General features: G+C 46.7%; 1 protein-coding gene across 1 annotated transcript; it reads left to right on the top strand.

Annotated features, from left to right (window-relative positions):
- The first annotated feature begins 862 nt into the window (after nucleotides 1-862).
- Nucleotides 863-18,733, top strand: LOC134354640 (ankyrin repeat and SOCS box protein 12-like). Its single transcript, XM_063063687.1, has 2 exons — nucleotides 863-1,673; nucleotides 18,600-18,733. The coding sequence occupies exons 1-2, from the start codon at nucleotides 872-874 to the stop codon at nucleotides 18,731-18,733; spliced, it is 936 nt and encodes a 311-aa protein (XP_062919757.1). The 5' UTR covers nucleotides 863-871.
- Nucleotides 18,734-20,367: the final 1,634 nt, after the last annotated feature.

The following is a 20,367-nucleotide window of genomic DNA, read 5'->3' as shown; positions in this document are numbered from 1 at the left end:
TACATAATAATAAAAACTGTAAATTGCAGTAAGTATGTATATATTTAATTAAATAGTGCCAAAAAAGTTGTGAGAGTGTTCAATGTGCATTCAGAAATCTGATTGCAGAGAGGAAGAAGCTCCTGTATCTCCTTCCTGATGGTAGCAATGAGAAGAGGGCATGTCCTGGATCATGGGGGTCCTTAATGATGGAGGCCTCCTTTATGAGGCATTCATTCCTTGATTATGTCCTGGATGTCAAAGAGGCGAGTGTCCATGATCGAGCTGAGAGTTTACAACTTTCTGCAGCTTATTTAGATCCTGAGCAACACTCTTCCTCATCCCCCTCATACCAGCCAGTGATGCAACCAGTGGCCTCCATGGCCATATGTGAAAGTAATTTGCAAGTGTCTGTGGTGACATACCAAATCTACTCAAACTTCGAATGAAATATAGCCACTGTCATGCTTTCTTTGTAGCTTCATCGATATGTTGGGCCCAGGACAGATCCTCAGAGATGTTGACATCCAGGAACTTGAAACTGCTCACCCATTCCACTTCTGATCTTTCGGTGAGGACTGGTGTGTGTTCCCTTGTCTTACCCATCATTGGGAGCACGCCAAATTTCCTTAGCCTTCTGATGAAGTAGAGACATTGGTGTGCTGTTTTGCCCGGAGCATCCACATGGATGAAACAATTTTCCCCATAGTGTATTAGCTGACAGATAAGGAGGGACAATGCAGCACTCTGCCTGCCTGACATCACAATCAGCACTGTGTTGCATCACCATCAGTGTCAACCAAGCCTGCAAGGAAAACAGGCAACCAGTAATGCCTCTGTGTGATCCCAGAAGCCTGATATGGAAGCCAGCACCATGCTGAAAGTGGAGATCATGCCCCCAGTGAGGATGAGTCTGGTGGACATCAGCAAGATCTTCTCCATGCTGCAACCCAGAAACCAGGATGACAACACTGAAATCAATCAAATCAACCAAGCTGTCTTAAGAAATGATGTAGCCCTTTTGGATGAGCTTTTGTCCCAGGAGCATTACAGACGGTTTATCAATAATCGGAGTGGCTGGGGTGTACCGGGGACTCCTCTCCGTCTGGCAGCCTCGAAGGGCCACCTAAGTTGCCTGGAAGTGCTCCTGAGGCATGGCGCAGAGGTGGACAGTTTAGATGTTAAGGCCCAGACCCCTCTTTTCACCGCTGTCAGCGGCAGGCACTTGTATTGTGTTCATGCTCTACTCAGGGCTGGGGCCAATCCTAATGGAAGCATCTACAACAACTGCTCACCTGTACTCACTGCAGCCAGGGAAGGGGATGCAGAGATCTTGCGGGCCCTGCTGGAGCATGGAGCTGAAGTCAACGTTCGTTCCAAGGTGCCCAAATGGGCTTCCAATGCTTGTGCCTGTAGTGGCCCTCTCTACCTTGCATCAGTGTACAGGCACTTTGACTGTTTTAGGCTGCTTCTTCTCTATGGTGCAGATCCCAACTACAATTGTACAGAGCAGAGAGTTTTGGCAAGGATCAAGCAGCCAAAGACAGTCCTGGAGATGTGTCTCAGATATGGCTGTGGACCTCAGTATATTCAGCTACTCATAGACTTTGGGGCAAACCTTTACCTACCTGGCCACATCCCAGTCAAAAACACACAGCAAAATAAAGCAGCAGAACTCCTCGTCCAAGCCACAGGTAAGAGCCACTTACCTCGAGACTGCTTCAGAGCATTTAAGCACCGCTTAAACAGTGCTATGTGTCACACTAACACTGCTTTTAGAAGTCTCATAAAGATTGTATTCTTCAATTGTAAGGTAATATATCTCTGTATAACACTGTGCCTCATCAGTTTCAGCACAAGTTATTTATTGCAACTTTTTATCACTGCTGGCACTTCACCTTGTGGCTCCAACCTCAACCTAAAAAGAGTATTCCAGAACGTCAGCAGCACTTGTGTAGCTGCTGGAGAGTGTTGATGCTTTAAAAGAAATAGATGCTGCAATGAAGAGAAGGAAGTGGGTGAGTGCTCAGGGATTAGTAAGATTATGCAGAGAGCATGTTTCTTATGTGAGTGGTCACAGATATATTACAGATGCAGTATAGCTTGCCTTCGGGCTAACTCTACTTCCAATTGTACAGCACTGTTCTATCAAAATTGGAGGAATTTACAGGCCATGGAGTTTGATATTAATTTGATAAGAAGTTCAAGGAAGGAGCTGTTTAAAGCCTATGGAATCCAGAAGTACAGATTTCCCAGACTGAATTAATTATTTTCTGTTGATTTCCCACCAGGTCAAAAAGGCTGACTACCCTGGGCTGCAGAGAACAGACAGTTCATTGGGAGAGATCATGGGCCCAATCACAGGGCCAGGGGAGAACTGAGCTTATTACCTGTGAGGGTCTGATCTCAGGGAGAGCAGACAGTGGCTTGGGTGAAAGTCAGTCACAGAAAGGAAAAGGTGGGGATCAGTCAGAGAGAAGGGTCTGGTGTAGGATGGGGTTAATGAGATTCTGAGACAGAATCTGTTACACCTTGTTCCTCACCCCCTATTCTACGCCCTGTTCCTGAAAATAAAACATCTATGGTTACAGCAAATAGATGTGTAGTTAAAATCTTAAAACTGGCACTTCAGGTTGATGAGTTCATTAGAGGTTATGGAACAATAGGAGAAGTTTAAATCAGCCATGAGCCAATTAAATAGTGGAAGAGGTTTGAGGGAGGTAATGGTCTCGAACTGTCCAGCAAAAAAAGGTTGAAACAATTGACTGCCTTCCTAGATTAAGGAAGGGAAAAATATTCACTTTGGGAGACTGTGCTCCTGGATGCAAATCTGCACCCAACACACTGAAACAGCGCATATAAACAGTGTATAAACTCAATGTGGGTCAATGCAAGTAGGCATTTTGGGTCAGAGAATCAAGAACTTGAGGGCTTAGATGTAAGGTGTGAGGAGAAAGATTTAATAGGAACCCAAGGAGAAATCTTTTCACCCAGAGGTGCTGCCTGAGGAAGTGGTTGTGGTAGGTACATAAACAGCATTTAAAAGGCACTGAGCCAAGTATATGAAAAGAAAATGTTTAGAGATATATAGGTCAAAAGCAGGCAAATGGAATATGCCTTAGCTGGGAATCTTCATCAGCATAGACCAGTTGGACTGAAGGGCCTGTTTCCATGACTCAATGTCCACTTCAATCTGTATGTCAGCTAATTGCACACGTTCCAACCGTGTGAGGAAGATTCATCAATAATCTATTCATGCAAAGTGTGCACTGAACCATTCTCGAGGATGTTACAGTTAACTTCAATCACTTATTTTTAGACTGACAGGTAGTGACTCCATATGGAAATGTACGCTTGCTCTCACTGCTTCAATCTGAGGTTCCCAACCACTTTAGGAAAACCACTAAAAGCCCAGTGCCAAAGGAAAACAAGGTAATGTGGCTTAATAACAATTGAACAGTGACTCTGACATCCACCATCATGAAATGCTTCAGGAGAGTGGTCACAGCACGCATCACTTCCAGTTTTCTAGTTCATCTCAACCCACTGTAATTTGCCTACTGCTGAAACTAATCTACAGCAGACACCATCTCCCTGGCCCTACAATCATCTCAAGAGCATCTGAACAGTAAAAACACCTACATTCGGCTATTTCTTGAGTACAGCTCTGCCTTCAATAATATAATTTCAAGATAACTCATCTGCAAACATCTAGACCTGAAACTCCATGCCTTAATTTGCAACTGGACCCTTGAATTTATGATCACCAGATGGCAATCAGCAAAAATAGGCATCAGCACCTCTGCCTGGTTGTCCTTAACACCATACTCTACATCCTGTTTCTCAACCCCCTGCTCTACAACCTGTTTCTCAAACTCTACTCGATGCCCTATTCCTGACACCCTGTTACCCCTCTACTCTATGCCCTGTTCCTTCCCCCATTCTACACCCTGTTCCTCACCCCACTTATCTACGTCTTGTTTATCACGCCCCTACTCTACCGTATTTTAGATTAAAGATTAAAGTCACGAGCCTTGTGGCCCATCAGGTTATGCCTGTTTCCGTGGCGTGAAGCAACTGAGAGTACAAGACTCCACCACGCCCCCCCCCCCACCAGATAGGACACCAGTCTATCGCCAGGTTAGCCCCCAGCATTTTTTGGCGGTACCCATTCTCAGCTTAGTAGACTGGAGCATTGTGTGGTTAAGTGACTTGCTCAAGGACACACACGCTACCTCGACCAAGGCTCGAACCCACAACCTTTGGATCGCTAGTTCAATGCCCTAACCACTTGCCCACTTGCCACCATACACATGCTACACAAAGTTCCTCTCCCCCTGCACTATACCATTCCTCAGCCCCCTACTCTACATCCTGTTCCTCAACCACTTACTCTACACATCATTCCTCACCCACCTACTCTAACCCTGTTCCTCAACCCTACTCTAACCCTGTTATTCACCCACCGACTCTAGGCTCTATTCCTTACTCCCCTACCCTATACCCTGGTCCACACCCTACTACTCTACACTCTATTCCCCATCCCCCTACTCTACACCATGTTCCTCACCCCTTCTCTACACCCTGTATTTCACTCAACTGCCTGTCCCTCACCCCTTACTATGAAGCCTGCTCCTCACCCCACTACTCTACACCCAGTTTCTCACACCCTTACTCTACACACTGTTCCTCACCTCCAACTCTACGCCCTGTTCCTCATCCCCTATTCTACATCCCGTTCCTCACCCTTCTACTCTACAAACATTTCTCACACCTCTACTCTATGCCCTGTTCCTCACAAACCAACTCTGCGCTCTGTTCCTCACCACCACCCCCCCACTTTAGGCCCTGTTCCTCAAACCCTACTCTACACCCTGTTCCTCACCCCATTACTCTATCTCCTGTTCCTCGCCCTCCCACTCTACAGCCATTCCTCACTCGATTGCTTGTTCCTCACCCTCTACTCTATCCCCAGTTCATCACCCCCTATCTCTACACCCTGTTCCTCACCCCTCTACACTACGCTCTGTTCCTCACACCCCTACTCTACAACCTGTTCTTCATCCTCTTACTCTACCACCTGTTTCTCACTCCCTAATCTACACCCTGTTCCTCAGTGCTCTATTCCACTGCCTGTTCCTCACCCCCCTTCTCTACACTCTGCTCCTCACCCGCCTACTCTCTGTTCTTCACACCCCTACTCTAACCCTGTTCCTCACCCCATACTCTACACCCTGTTTCTCACCCCCCTAGTCTACGTGCTGTTCCTCACCCTTTACTCTATACCCTGCTCCTCACCCCCCTACTCTCTGTTCTTCACACCCCTACTCTAACCCTGTTCCTCACCCCATACTCTACACCCTGTTTCTCACCCCCCTAGTCTACGTGCTGTTCCTCACCCTTTACTCTACACCCTGCTCCTCACCCCCCACTCTCTGTTCTTCACACCCCTACTCTAACCCTGTTCCTCACCCCATACTCTACACCCTGTTTCTCACCCCCCTAGTCTACGTGCTGTTCCTCACCCTTTACTCTACACCCTGATCCTCACACCCTACTCTTATGCCTGTTTCTCATCCCCTACTCTACACCATGTTCCTCAGCCTCCTTCGCTACGCCCTGTTCCTCAGCCTCCTTCGCTACGCCCTGTTCCTCACACCCCTACTCTACTCTTTGCTTCTCACCCTTCTATTCCACGCCCTGTTCCTCATCACCTACTCTGTTCCTCACTGCCCCTACTCTAATCGTGTTCCTCAACCCCCTACCCTAACCCTGTTCCTCAACCCCCTACTCTAACCCTGTTGCTCACCCCCCCCAACTCTAGGCTCTGTTCCTTTACCCCCTACCCTACACTCTGTTCCTCACCCCTATACTCTACACTCTGTTCCTCACGCCCCTTCTCTGCACCCTGTTCCTCAGCCCTTACCTCTACTCTACACCCTGTTGCTCACCCCTTTGCTCTGCACTCTGTTCCTCACCTCCCTACTCAACACCCTGCTCCTTAATCCATTACTCTAGAACCTGTTCCTCACCCTTTACTCTACACCCTGTTCCTCACCCCACTACTCTACACCCTATTCCTCACACCCCTACTCTACACCCTTTCCTCACAATTCAACTCTATGCCCTGCTCCTCACAATCCAACTCTGCGCCCTGTTCCTCACCCCCTACTCTCCTCACTGTTTCTTACCCCTCTACTCCACACCCTGCCCTCACCACCTGCTCTACACAGTTCCTCACCCTGCTACTCTATTGCGTTCCTCACCTCCCTACTCCAAAACCCTGTTCCACGCCCCTCTACTCGACTCCTTGTTTCTCACCCTTCTACTCTACTGCCTGTTCCTCACCTCCTACTCTACATTCTGTTCCTCACACCCCTACCCTACAACTTGTTCTTCACTCTACTGCCTGGTCTTCACCCCCCAACTCTACACCCCATTCCTCACCCACTACTCTACACCCTGTTCTTTGCCCCCTTACTCTACATCCTGTTCCCTTCTACTCAACACCCTGTTCGTCACCCCTCTACTCTACACTCACCCCCTACTCTAACCCTGTTCCTTACCCCCCCAATCTGCACCCTGTTCCTCACCCCCTTACTCCACAACCTGTTTCTCACTCCCTACTCTACACCCTATTCCTCACCGCTCTACTCCATTGGCTGATCCTCATCCCCTAATCTACACCCTGTTCTTCACGCCCTATTCTACCCCTGTTCATCACACCCTACTCTACACCCTACTCCTCACTCCCAACTCTTTGTTCTTCACACCCCTACCCTAACCCTGTTCCTCAACCCCCTACTCTAATCCTGTTCCTCACACCCTACTCTAGGCCCTGTTCCTCACCCCCTTACTCTACAACCTGTTCCTCACTCCCTTACTCTACACCCTGTTCCTCACTCCCCTACTCTACAACCTGTTCCTCACCCCTCTACTCTACACCGTTTCTCACTCCCCTACTCTACAATCTGTTCCTCACCCCCTTACTCTACAACCTGTTCCTCACCCCACTACTCGACACCATGTTCCTCACCCCTCTACTCTACGCATTGTTTCTCATCCCTCTACTATACCGCCTGTTCCTCACCCTCTACTCTACAATCTTCAAACTGTTCTTTACACTACTGCCTGTTCCTCACTCCCGTACCCAACACCGTTCTTCACAACCTTACGCTACACCCTGTTCCTTACCCCTCTACTGTACGCCATGTTTCTCAACCCCTACTCTAACCCTGTTCCTCACACCCCTACTCTGACAACAGTTCCTCATCTCCTACTCTGCTGCCTGTTTCTCACAGCACTACACTAGACCCTGTTCCTTATGCCTTACTCTACATCCCCTTCCTCGCTCTCCCACTCTACACCGTTCCTCACCGCACTACTCCACTCTGTGTTCCTCAACTGCCATCGCTACACCCTGTTCCTCCCTTACTCTACACCCTGTTCCTCAACCCCCTAATCTACACTCTGTTCCTCACCCCCCTACACTACACCATGATCCTCACCGCTCAATTTTATGCCTGTTCCACATCCCCTATTCTACACCCTGTTCCTCACTCTCTGCATGTTCCTCACCCCCTGCTCTATGTTCCTCACCGCCCTACTGTACACCCTGTTTCTCACCCCTCTACTCTACACCTAGTTCCTCACATGCAACACTACGCCTTCTTTATCACTGCACCACTCTGTTACCTGTTCCTCACCTTCCTACTCTACACACTGTTCCTCACCGCCCTACTCTGCATTCTGTTCTTCACACCCCAACTCTACACCATGTTCCTCACCCCTCTACTCTACACGCTGTTCCTCACCCCCTATTCTAAACCCTGTTCCTCACAGCCTTCTCTACATTCTGTTCCTCACTCACCTACTCTAACCCTGTTCCTCAACCCACTACTCTAACCCTGTTCATCAGCTCCCCTACTCTAGGCTCTGTTCCTCAACTCCTACTGTACACCCTGTTCCTCATGCCCCTACTCTACACCCTGATCCTCAGCCCTCCCCTCCAATCTACACCCTGTTGCTTACCCCCTTCTTCTGCACCCTGTTCCTTATCCCTCTACTCTACACTATGTTCCTCACCCCCACTCTACGCTCTGTTCTTTGTGCCCCTACTCCACACTATGTTCCTCACCCCTCTACTCTACACCTTGTCCTCACCCCTCTACTCTACACCCTCTTCTTCACCCCGTACTCTACACCCTGATCCTCACCTCCTACTCTACACCCCGTTCCTCACCCTGCTATTCTACAACCTGCTCCTCACCCCGTTATTCTGTGTTCTTCACACCCTTACTCTAACCCTGTTCCTCACCCCTCTACTCTACACCCTGTTGCTCACCCCCCATTCTATGTCCTTCCTCACACCCCTACTCTAGACCATGTTCCTCACCCCCCCACTCTACACCATACTCCTCACCTCCCTACTCTACCCACTGTTCTTCACACCCATACTCTTCACCATGTTCCTCACCCCTCTACTCTTCGCACTGTTCCTCACCCCCCTACTGTATCCCTGTTCTTCAATCCCCTAATCTTCACTTTTCCTCACCTCCCTACTCTGGGCCTTGTTCCTCAACTCCTACCTCTTCCTCATCTCCTTTCTCTACAGCCTGTTTCTCACACCTTACTCTACACCCTGTTTCTCACCCCACTACTATGCGCCCTGTTCCTCATGCCCCTACTCTACACCATGTTCCTCACCCTTCTACACTATGTCTTGTTACTCACTCCCCTACTCTACACCCTGTTTCTCACTCTGCTGCCTGTTCCTCACCCCCTACTTTACACCCTGTTCATCGCTGCACCCTGTTTCTCACACCACTACTCTACATCTTGTTCCTCAGCCCCGTACTCTATACAGTGTTCCTCACCCCTCTCCTGTACGCCCTGTTCATCATCCCCTCTACTCCACGTCCTGTTCCTCAACCCCCTACTCTATACCCTATGCCTCAACCCCCTACTGAAGGCTCTGTTCCAAAACACCCTCCACTACACCCTGTTCATCACCCCCTACCCTACGTCCTGTTCCTCATCCCTCCCCCTACTCTATGCTCTGATCCTCACCCCCCTACGCTACACCATGTTCCTCACTCCACTAATCTATGTCCTGTTCCTCATCCCCTACTTTATACCTAGTTCCTCATCACCAACTCTATGCCCTTTCCCTCAATCCCCAACTCTACGCCCTGTTCCTTACACCCCTACTCTGCTCCCTGTTCCTTATCCCCCTGCTCTGCACCCTGTGCCTGAACCCCCTACTGAAGGCCCTGTTCCAAAACACCTTCCACTATGCCCTGTTCCTCAGCCCCGTAATCTACACAGTGTTCTTCACCCCCCCCTCCAATACGCCCTGTTCATCATCCCTCCCTCTACTCTACGCTCTGTTCTTCACTCCCCCTTCTCTACACTCTGTTCCTCACCCCCCTACTCTACACTATGTTCCTCAATCACCTACTCAAAGCTCTGTTCCTGACAACCCTACTCTACACACTTGGGTGGCTCAGGGGCAGGAATGGTTACTTTGAGTGCCAGGCTTTAGATGTTTCAGAAAGGACAGGGAGGGATGCAAAAGAGGTGGGGGCATGGCACCATTGATCAGAGATAGTGTTAAGGCTGCAGAAAAGGAGGAATTCATGGAGGGATTGTCTACTGAGTCTCTGTGGGTGGAAGTTAAAAACAGGAAGGGGTCAATAACTCTACTGGGTACTTATATAGACTATCAAATAGTAACAGGGACATCGAGGAGCAGATAGGGAGACAGATTCTGGAAAGGTGTAATAACAACAGGGTTGTCGTGGTGGGAGATTTTAATTTCCCAAATATTCATTGGCATTTCCCGAGAGCAAGGGGTTTAGATGGGGTGGAGTTTGTTAGGTGTGTTCAGGAAGGTTTCCTGACACAATATGTAGTAAAGCCTACAAGAGGAGAGGCTGCACTTGATCTGGTATTGGGAAATGAATCTTGTCAGGTGTCAGGTCTCTCAGTGGGAAAGCCTTTTGGAGATAGTGATCACAATTCTATCTCCTTTACAATAGCATTGGAGAGAGATAGGAACAGACAAGTTAGGAAAGTGTTTAATTGGAGTAGGGGGAAATAAGAAGCTACCAGGCAGGAACTTGGAAGCATAAATTGGGAATGGATGTTCTCAGGGGAAATGTACGGCAGAAATGTGGCAAATGTTCATGGGATATTTGCGTGGTGTTCTGCATAGGTACGTTCCAATGAGACAAAGAAAGGATGGTAGGATACAGGAACCGTGGTGTACAAAGGCTGTTGAAAATATAGTCAAGAAGAAAAGAAAAGCTACAAAAAGTTCAAAAACAAAGTAGTGATAGAGATATAGAAGATTATATGGCTAGCAGGAAGGAGATTAAGAATGAAATTAGGAGCCATGAGAAGGCCTTGGCGAGCAGAATTAAAGAAAACCCCAAAGCATTCTACAAGCATGTGAAAAGCAAGAGGATAACATGTGAGAGAATAGGACCAAACAAGTGTGACAGTGGAAAAGTGTGTATGGAACTGGAGGAGATAGCAGAGGTACATAATGAATACTTTGCTTCAGTATTCACTGTGGAAAAGGATCTTGGAAATTGTAGGGATGACTTCCAATGGATTGAAAAGCTTGAGCATTTTGACATTAAGAAAGATGTGCTAGAGCTTTTGGAAAGCATCAAGTTGGATAAGTCTCCGGGACTGGACGAGATGTACCACAGGCTAATGTGGGAGGTGAGGGAGAAGATTGCTGAACCTCTGGCAATGATCTTTGCATCATCAATGGGGATGAGAGAAGTTCCAGAAGATTGGAGGGTTGCCGATGTTGTTCCCTTATTCAAGAAAGGGAGTAGAGATAGCCCAAGAAATTATAGACCAGTGAGCCTTACTTCAGTGGTTGGTAAGTTGATGGAAAGATCCTGAGAGCTAGGACTTAACGAACATTTTGAGAGCCATAATATGATTAAGAACAGTCAGCATGGCTTTGTCAAAGGCAGATTGTGCCTTACGAGTCTGATTGAATTTTTTGAGGATGTGACAAAACACATTGATGAAGGTCGAGCAGTAAATGTAGTTTATATGGATTTCAGCAAGGCATTTGATAAGGTACCCCATGCCAGGCTTATTGAGAAAATAAGGAGGCATGGGATCCAAGGGGACCTCGCTTTGTGGATCCAGAACTGGCCTGTTCACAGAAGGCAAAGAGTAGTTGTAGATGGATCATATTCTGCATGGAGGTCAGTGACCAGTGGTGTGCCTCAGGGATCTCTTCTGGGACACCTGTTCTTCATGATTTTTATAAATGACCTGGATGAGGAATTGGAGGGATGGGTTAGTAAATTTTCTGATGACACAATGGTTGGGGGTGTTGTGGATAGTGTGGAGGGCTTTCAGAGGTTACAGCGAGACATTGGTAGGAAGCAAAACTGGGCTGAGAAGTGGCAGATGGAGTTCAACCTGGATAAGTGTGAGGTGGTTCATTTTGGTAGGTCAAATATGATGGTAGAATATAGTATTAATGATAAGACTCTTGGCAGTGTGGAGGATCAGAGTGATCTTGGGGTCCGAGTCCATAGAACACTCAAAGCTGCTGTGCAGGTTGACTGTCTGGTTAGGAAGGCATGCAGTACATTGGCCTTCGTCAATCGTGGGATTGAGTTTAAGAGCAGAGAGGTAATGTTACAGTTATATAGGGCCCTGGTCAGATCCCATTTGGAGTTCTGTGCCCAGTTCTGGTCACCTCACTACAGGAAGGATGTGGAAACCATAGAAAGGGTGCAGAGGAGATTTACAAGGATGTTGTCTGGTTTGGGGAGCATGCCTTATGAGAATAAATTGAGTGAACTTGGCCTTTTCACCTGGAGCAGCAGAGGATGAGAGGTGACCTGATAGAGGTGTATAAGATGATGAGAGGCATTGAACGTGTGGACAGCCAGTGGCTTTTTCTCAAAAGTGAAATGGCTAGCATGAGAGGGCACAGTTTTAAGGTGCTTGGAAGAAGGTACAGAGGAGATGTCAGGGATAAGTTTTTTACGCAAAGAGTGGTGGAATGGGCTGCTGGCAACAATGGTGGAGGCGGATACAATAGGGCCCTTTAAAAGACCCCGGATAGGTATATGGAGCTTAGAAAAACGGAGGGCAATGGGTAACCCTAGGTCATTTCTAAAGTAAGTACGTATTCAGCACAGAATTGTGGGTCGAAGGGCCTATATTGTGCTGTAGGTTGTCTATGTTTCTAAACCTTCCCCTCAATGTCAGCAAAGTAAAAGAGTTGGTTATTGTTATCAGGAAGTGAGGTGCTGCACATTGTTTACAGTTACAGTGCTGAAGTCAAGGAGTTTCAATTTCCCTAGAAGTGAACATCACTTACAGCCTTTCCTTTTGTAACCACTGTCGTGGAAACACTAGCTAAGAACACACAGAGAGATTTTGAGTTTCATTTTGAGAGTTTAGAAAATGATATCATGGAGAGTCTGCAGCAGTCTCCGTTTCCACCAGAACTCCGATTTTTAGGTTATACGGAGCTCATATTTATACAGCAAGGTAAACAACATCATATAACTTTGTTTGGCATCCCACGGTCACTACATGATCAATTGTTTAAAAGATATGTCAATTATCCCTCAGTGTGAGTCTAACAGTTCTCCCTGCTTCCTGTTATCAGGACTCATAATTTACCCCCAGATGCATCCTCCCTCCTGATGCCAGAGGCCTAGTATCTTATTAATTGGAGTTCCTGGTACTGCGCTTATCAACCAAGGTTATTCTCGACTCACGTCAGCAGTCTTAAGCTCAGCTGCTCCAGAATGGTCAGGTACCCCTTCATACACTAGTTTTAACCATTTCTACCACAAATCCCTTCTTGTTGATCTTTCTGATCAACACTTAAAGATTCGTATTCCCTTCTTTCTAATTTGTATAAAAGGGGCCCATAACCCACTGGATAAGGGAGCATCTCTCATCGTAACTCTCTTCTTCTTTCCCCTCTCCCATGATGTGAGATTGCGCATAGAGTAATGCTACCGTCTGCCCTGGCTTTGACTTTGGAGGGGTGCAGACCCAGCGAATGCATAGTTGTATGACACAATGAACTACCACCACTAAGCAGATCAGGGTAATGAAACCATAAAAGAGGGGCTGAGACCAGGAAAATACTCCTTCTCCTAGCACTGATTTAACCCACCTAAAGAAATCCCAGTCTTCTGGAGGGGGTTGAAAGTTCAGTCTACGTATTTCATCTCATAGCTGGGTCATATGTTCTGACACATGCATCATATCTTCTGAATCTTCGGGTATGTAGGTGCAACATTCTTTCCCTGCTAATGCACAGACCCTTCCTTCCCTGTCTGATACATAGACTAGGGCCATTCTGTTCTGTAAGGTAACCAGTCAAAGAACTTGGTTCAGAATGGTGAATCCCTCTATAGTCTTACTGGCCAACTGTTCTCGTTCTAAACATAATGTCCATTATATTGGCATTATCTACTGTACCCTACCAGGGGAGTAATCCTGCTAAAATCTTATTCCCCACAGAAATCCAAAGGCCACGTCTGGTTCATGAGTGTAGGTGGTCTGCATGAGAAACATTGGGTGGCGGGACTCTATTTGTAACAGAAGTAGACAATTTTCCCAATTAGCAGCAGCCAGCCGATTGCCTAGGGAGCCACGGATATGTCCTAGACCCACAAATCCAGCTTACCCCGGACACCCCATATACTCCCATTGCCATTCATGGAACAGTAACGTAGGTCCAATTTTTACCTGTCCAATACTCTCTACTGGTCACATTATCGGGTTGATTAGGCCACTGCATTAGGGGTGTGAAGGAAGTATAAATGAAAATCCTAACCAGTTGTTTTTAGACCCTGGTCCTGAACACAGACCGGAGCCGGGGTACGCGTGTTTTTACATACACCCCTCTTGGCACAGTGGTAGTGTTGGAGCTATTATCTAAGGCCCGAGCTTGGAGACAATACAGCACAGTGTTGTAAAGTTAGTGGTGGTACTGCCCTATAACTTCAAGGCTATTCAAGACCTGATACTTTACGGAGTCAAGACAATTTCGAGCAGTCACAGTAGTCATACTTTACTTTATTCATCTCAGGGGGAAATTGGTTTTCGTTAGACTCGCTGCCTGAAATAGTATGGGTCTGTAATCCTATCAATATACACAGTGAGGATTCTCTTCCAACCGGCAGGGGCTTAAGATATACAGGACTCTGTGCGGAATGGGGAACTGCCATACAAGCATAACAGTTTGTTAAATTTGCACAGTAGGCCGTATAATTAGCAAACAGCCACCATGTATTGTCCTTCCTTTACATGCTCAAAACTTCTGTATTTCCTTGTATTTGCCCTCCGGCGCTGTTAGGCCTACCCCACTATGATCATTACTACTACTTCCTTCACATTAGTCCTCTATCGAGTATATATTTTGTTAGTCACTATCAGTCACTGTGTGTGTGTGTGTGTTGGTGTGTGGCCAAGTGGTTAAGGCATTCATCTAGTGATTTGAAGGTCACTAGTTCGAGCCTTGGCTGAGGCAGTGTCTGTGTCCTTGAGCAAGGCACTTAACCACACATTGCTCTGCGATGACACCGGTGCCAAGCTGTATGGGTCCTAATGCCCTTCCCTTGGACAATATCGGTGGCGTGGAGAGGGGAGACTTGCAGCATAGGCATCTGCTGGTCTTCCGTACAATCTTGCTCAGGCCTGTGGCCTTTTCCAGTCTCTCAATAACACTTGGTTCTTAGTTCTGAGCGCCGTTCCTCTCTCTCGGGGAAGATGCTAATTGTTCAGCGTTTATTTCGTCCTCGTCGTGGTGCAACTTGCACCTGCTGGTGTGCATCCAATCAGGTTTCTCCTTCACCTTAGCGGCTGTACGGGTCGTCAGCAGCACTAGATAGGGACCTTTCCACCTGGGAGAGAAAGAATCTTTATTCATTGATCTCACATATGTTCTATCTCCCGGCTTAAACAGATGCACATTACCCTCAGTTAAAGATACCTGGGCTTTCCGGACCCTCTCACAACAATTTTCCCGCCTCCTGACACAACGCTTGTGCGTATTTCAGTGTCTTCTCATCATTCCACATTAGCACTACCTTTTCTGGGGTCATGGGAGGCTTAGTTCCTGTTGTTATAAGCCACCCCATCAACATTTCATGAGGGGTAAGTCCTGTATTTCTATTCTTCTGATTCCGCAGAGTGTACATTACTAAGGGCAGTGCATCTGGCCATCCGAGACAGTTTTGCAGACAAACTTTTGTCAAAGCCGCTTTTATCTTCCCATTTGTTCTTTCCACCATACCTGAGGACTGAGGCTGGTAGGGGATATGCACTTTCCACTGGAACCCCAAGGCTTCCTTCAGTCCCTGCACTAATTTATTTGTAAAATGGGTTCCCCTATCGCTACTTATCTCTCGGGGAATTCCAAACCTAGGTATAATTTCTTTCATCAATATGTTCACCACAGTTCTTGCATCATCCCTCCTATTTGGATAGGCCTCCACCCATCTGGAAAACATGTCTACTATTACCAATATATACCTAAACCCCCTTTCATATGTACAAAATCAATTTGCAAGTTTTCGAAAGGCATTTCCGGTTGGGGCAGCTGATCAAATCTGGCAGGCGTCTTTCCTCTATTGTTTTGCTGGCAAACTAAACAAGTCCGTGCTACCTTCTCGATAGATACTGTTATCCCTGGGGCATACCATTGTCGAGTGACGGCATACTGCATCCCTCCTTTGCCCATGTGCCAGGCGAGCCAGGGGCAAAAATAAACTACGCGAGCACACTACTCGGCCGTCTGGGTGACGCCATAGCCCGGTATCCTGGTAGCATCCAGATTTTCTCTTGCTGTGAGGCAAGATTTTGGGCTTCCTGCAACCACTGGACATCAATATACACAGGGAGCTTCTTCCCTCCCGATTGAACCTGAGGGGTCTGAAGCACAGGTTGTTGCTGAAGAGCCACCTATATTAGCTACCATGTCTGCAAACCGATTTCCCTTGGAGACCTCACCTCATCCTGAGGTGCGTGCCTCGCATTTAATTATTGCTAAGGCCTGTGGCGACTGTATAGCTTTTAAAAGGTTCAGTACTAAGGAGGCAAACAGGAGGAATTCTGCAGATGCTGGAAATTCAAGCAGCACACATCAAAGTTGCTGGTGAACGCAGCAGGCCAGGCAGCATCTCTAGGAAGAGGTACAGTCGACGTTTCAGGCCGAGACCCTTCGAAAGGACTAACTGAAGGAAGAGTTAGTGAGAGATTTAAAAGTGATCTCCCCCTCCCCCTCCCCCTCCCCCTCCTGGCCGGTACGGGGAATCGGGGATAAAGTCCCGTGGCAGGTTTCGTTTCAGCCCCAGACTTTTCTGTTTCAGGCTGCTTAGTCTCCCTTTTCTTTGGAGGTTGGTGTCTTTTAGCCATCTCCTTCCATCGTTTAAAACATTTTAACATGTAATCAGCATCTCAATTTGGATCGCTGTCCCCATTTCGGTGGCGTCCTCCCAGTTTTGTATTAGTCTCAGATTAAAACTTCCCCATACGGCCAATCCCCATGTGACCACTCATACAAATCACTGCTGTCTGTTACCGCAGAACGATCCTCTCCGGTCTCTCTGATTACCGTATCTGCCGGCAATCCAGGCGGGACTAAAGGGTCTCCTATTTGCTGGCGGTGCCATTTTATCTTTTTTAATCTTTTTGGCGGTCTTTTTTCCTACCTGCTTGTGGTTGAGTGTTCAAAACCTTCGTCTTACCTCCGGAACTCTTTGGTTTATTGGCAGGAGCAGCGCCAGCTGATCGACTTCCCAATTTTCCTCTTTAGGATTTTAATTTCAGTTAAGACAGCACAAAGTTTCTTTATGTACACAATGATCACTGATTCTCCATCTACGAACCTCGAAGTCTCCTTTTACTTTTTCCCCCGTAGCTACATTTTTCTTTTCTTTTTTCCTTCTCTTTTTTCCGTAGCCCTAGCTTGTTTTCTTCACGAGTCTTCTTCCAGTCTCAGCCGTGCAGGCATCCTGGCATCCTGGTCACCGGCTGGGCACTAATTCCCTTCCCTTCTCCCAGGGAGGTTTTTGGCAACTACCCTTTCAGCTAGAGCAGTTCCATTAGGCCGCTACCCACCTTTTCTCTAGAGCAGTCCCTTAATTTAATTCGGACTCTACCCCCATTTCAGCTAGGGCAGTCCCCTATTTAACTTGGCCCTCTTAGTTAGCCTTTCTTCGGATCTCGCTTAATGGAGAGCCCATCCTTGTCGCCAGATCCTGTCGTGGAAACACTAACTAAGAACACCAGAGTGACTTTGAGTTTCGTTTTCGGAGTTTATTAACGTGATATCATGGAGAGTCTGCAGCAATCTCCACTGCCACCAGAACTCTGAATTCTAGGTTATACAGAGAGTTCATATTATACAACAAGACAAACAACTTCACATAACTTTGTTTGGCATCTCACTATCAGTACATAATCAATCTCAGCTTGAGTCTAACAGTTCTTCCTGCTTCCTGTTATCAGGACTCATAACTTACCCCCAGATGCATCTCCCTCTTGGCTCCAGGGGCCTATTAATTGGAGTTCCTGGTACTGCACTTATTATCCAAGGTTATTCGCCATACACAGCAGCAGTCTTAAGCCCAGCTGCTCCAGAGTGGTCAAATATCCCATCATACACTAGTTTTAACCATTTCTACCACAACCACATTAACACCACAGCCAAGAAAGCTCACCAGTGCCTCTACTTTCGCAGGAGGCTATAGAAATTTGGCACGTTCCCCTTGACCCTTGCTAATTTTTATTGTTGAACCACAGAAAGCATCCCATCTGGATGCATCATAGCTTGGTGCAGCAGCTGCTCTGCCCATAACTGCAAGTAACTGCGGAGAATTGTGGACTCAGCTCAGCATATTGTGGAAACCAGCCTCCCCTCCATAGACGCTGACTACACTTCTTGCTGCTTTGGTAAAGCTGCCAACATAATCAAACACCTCATTATCCCTGGTCACTCTGTCTTCCTGTGGGCAGAAGATACAAATCCTGAAGCCATGAACCACCAGGATTAACTACCCTGATGTTTTAAGAATATTGAACTGTCTTCTAATACAAGGCAGTCTCTTGATCTCACAATCTACCTCATTGTTTACCTGCACTGCATTTTCTCTGTAACTATGACACTATAATCTGCAAACAACAGGAATTCTGCAGATGCTGGAAACTCAAGCAACATACATCAAAATTGCTGGTGAACGCAGCAGGCCAGGCAGCATCTGTAGGAAGAGGTGCAGTCGACGTTTCAGGATATGACGAAGGGTCTCAGCCTGAAACGTTGACTGCACCTCTTCCTACAGATGCTGCCTGGCCTGCTGCGTTCACCAGCAACTTTGATGTATGTCACTATAATCTGCATTTGCTTTACCTTGTACTACCTCAATGTATTGTAGTAATGAATTGATCTGCATAGGAATTTTGCAAGACATGTTTTTCACTGTACCTCAGAACATGTGACAATAATAAACTGATTCACCAACTTACCATTTTAGTGTGGTTTCCATGCCCATAGGGCTGGGTAATCACTATATGCATACCCAATTTACCATTGTGTCCTTGGTTTTCAGCTCAGCCAAGATCCTTGATGTCATTTACCAGACTGACTATTCGAAAATACCTCAAAGTAATAAGTAGCCTGCATGTCATCAATCAACTGGACCTACCACCAGTCCTGAGGAAGTACTTGAACCACCAAACCTGACAGGATTAGAGTAGTTCTATGGATTGAAAAAGAAGTGTACACTCGCTTGCTGAGAGAGGTGAGGAGAATCAACACTCCTGATACTTGGGCTCCAACCCTCCCAACCCTATTGTATCTTCCAGCTTGGTTGTAGTCATATCAGCCATCTCATTACAAGTAGAATTCCTTGAATTCATTCTAAGTAGTAAGTTATTCTCCAAGTTATAACTAAGGAAGATGTTTAAATTAAGCCATACTCTCAATATAAATTTCAAAAGTCTTTGAAAGATTGTTCACTGTAAAGACTAAATTGTTGGTGGTATTGCCCAGGGTTTATTTTATTTGAAACATATTGGCTTCAAAGTGAAAGACCTGCCTAGAACTTTGATTTCACCTTTTTTGCTGGAAAACATTGTATATTGGGCCAAATCAAGTCCATGCGAAATTGCAAAATTAGCTAATGTATAGTGGTGATATTTGCTTTCTACAATAAAGGTGTAGAAACATTGATCCTGAAAGCAGCAATCCCAGGATATTGCAGGTGCACCTCTCTGCTATACAGCAAACAGAGCAAAGCATCAATCCTTAAAGTACCCTGGCAGTCCACTGTGGCTTTCATGGAGGAGAGAGCAAGTGAGGAGAGGGCAGGGGAAGAGCACCAGTGTGGACAGATCTGCAAACAATATACTCAGCATGCTCAGAACTACACACAGAATCCCAAAAAAGAAACACACAATGTTCTGAAAAGGAAAGAGAATTGAATGCAACATTTATAAAACACACAATATAACTATTTATGACAAACAATAAATACCATTCTTTAGTGCTGATATTTGTTCAGAGATGTGTACAGATACATGTGTGCAAGCACATACACTCATAGACAAACATGTGCATATACACCTCACATATACACACACAACCTATTACACACACAGAAATGCACTGTCACAGACATGCAGACAAACACCCAGACACAGATGGACACACACACACACACACAATCCACTACAACATCTTTGACATCCCCCAAGATCCCCATAACCACCAACATTGAAGAAAATCATAGATGCCTAAAGGAAAGCATCAATTGTTTCACATTCTCAAAGAAATAGAAGGTGCCAGGGTTGGGGGGGAGGAAGGTCGGGGTGGGAACACCCTTGGGTGCAGTGCCTCACCAGTCTGGAGAGTTGCACCTCCACATCGCCCACTAAATATTCTTTAGCTGGTAAACCCTCCATTCCTGGTTATCATTTTGACCCAGTGTCAGCACATTAGCAGGCATGTGAGAACCTTCAGTGGGCTTTTAAAGCTGTTTGTGAAGAATCCCACTGGGAGCTTCAATGGAGAGGAGAGGGGGAGGGGAACGTCGACTCAGACCATGAGAGGCTTGCATCGGGCATTTTCATGCCTTACAAGGCGCAGATTGGAAGTCTGTGTGGGGCACCACTCCTCGCACAGACACTAGAGCAATGTGTGCCTTGCTCAAGGACACAAACACGCTGCCACAGCTAAGGCTCGAACTAGCGACCTTGAGATCACTAGATAAACGCCTTAACCACTTGGCCACGTGCCCACACAAATTTCAATAGAGAAATTGGCAGGCTATTCTTCTGTCTGTGTAACCGCAAAATTGCCACAGTTGTTTTCTGAAC

Source organism: Mobula hypostoma, chromosome 12 (assembly GCF_963921235.1).
Source record: "Mobula hypostoma chromosome 12, sMobHyp1.1, whole genome shotgun sequence".
Lineage (NCBI taxonomy): Eukaryota > Metazoa > Chordata > Chondrichthyes > Myliobatiformes > Myliobatidae > Mobula > Mobula hypostoma.
Note: the sequence above shows the minus strand (reverse complement) of the source record. Positions and strands in the feature narration are given on the sequence as shown.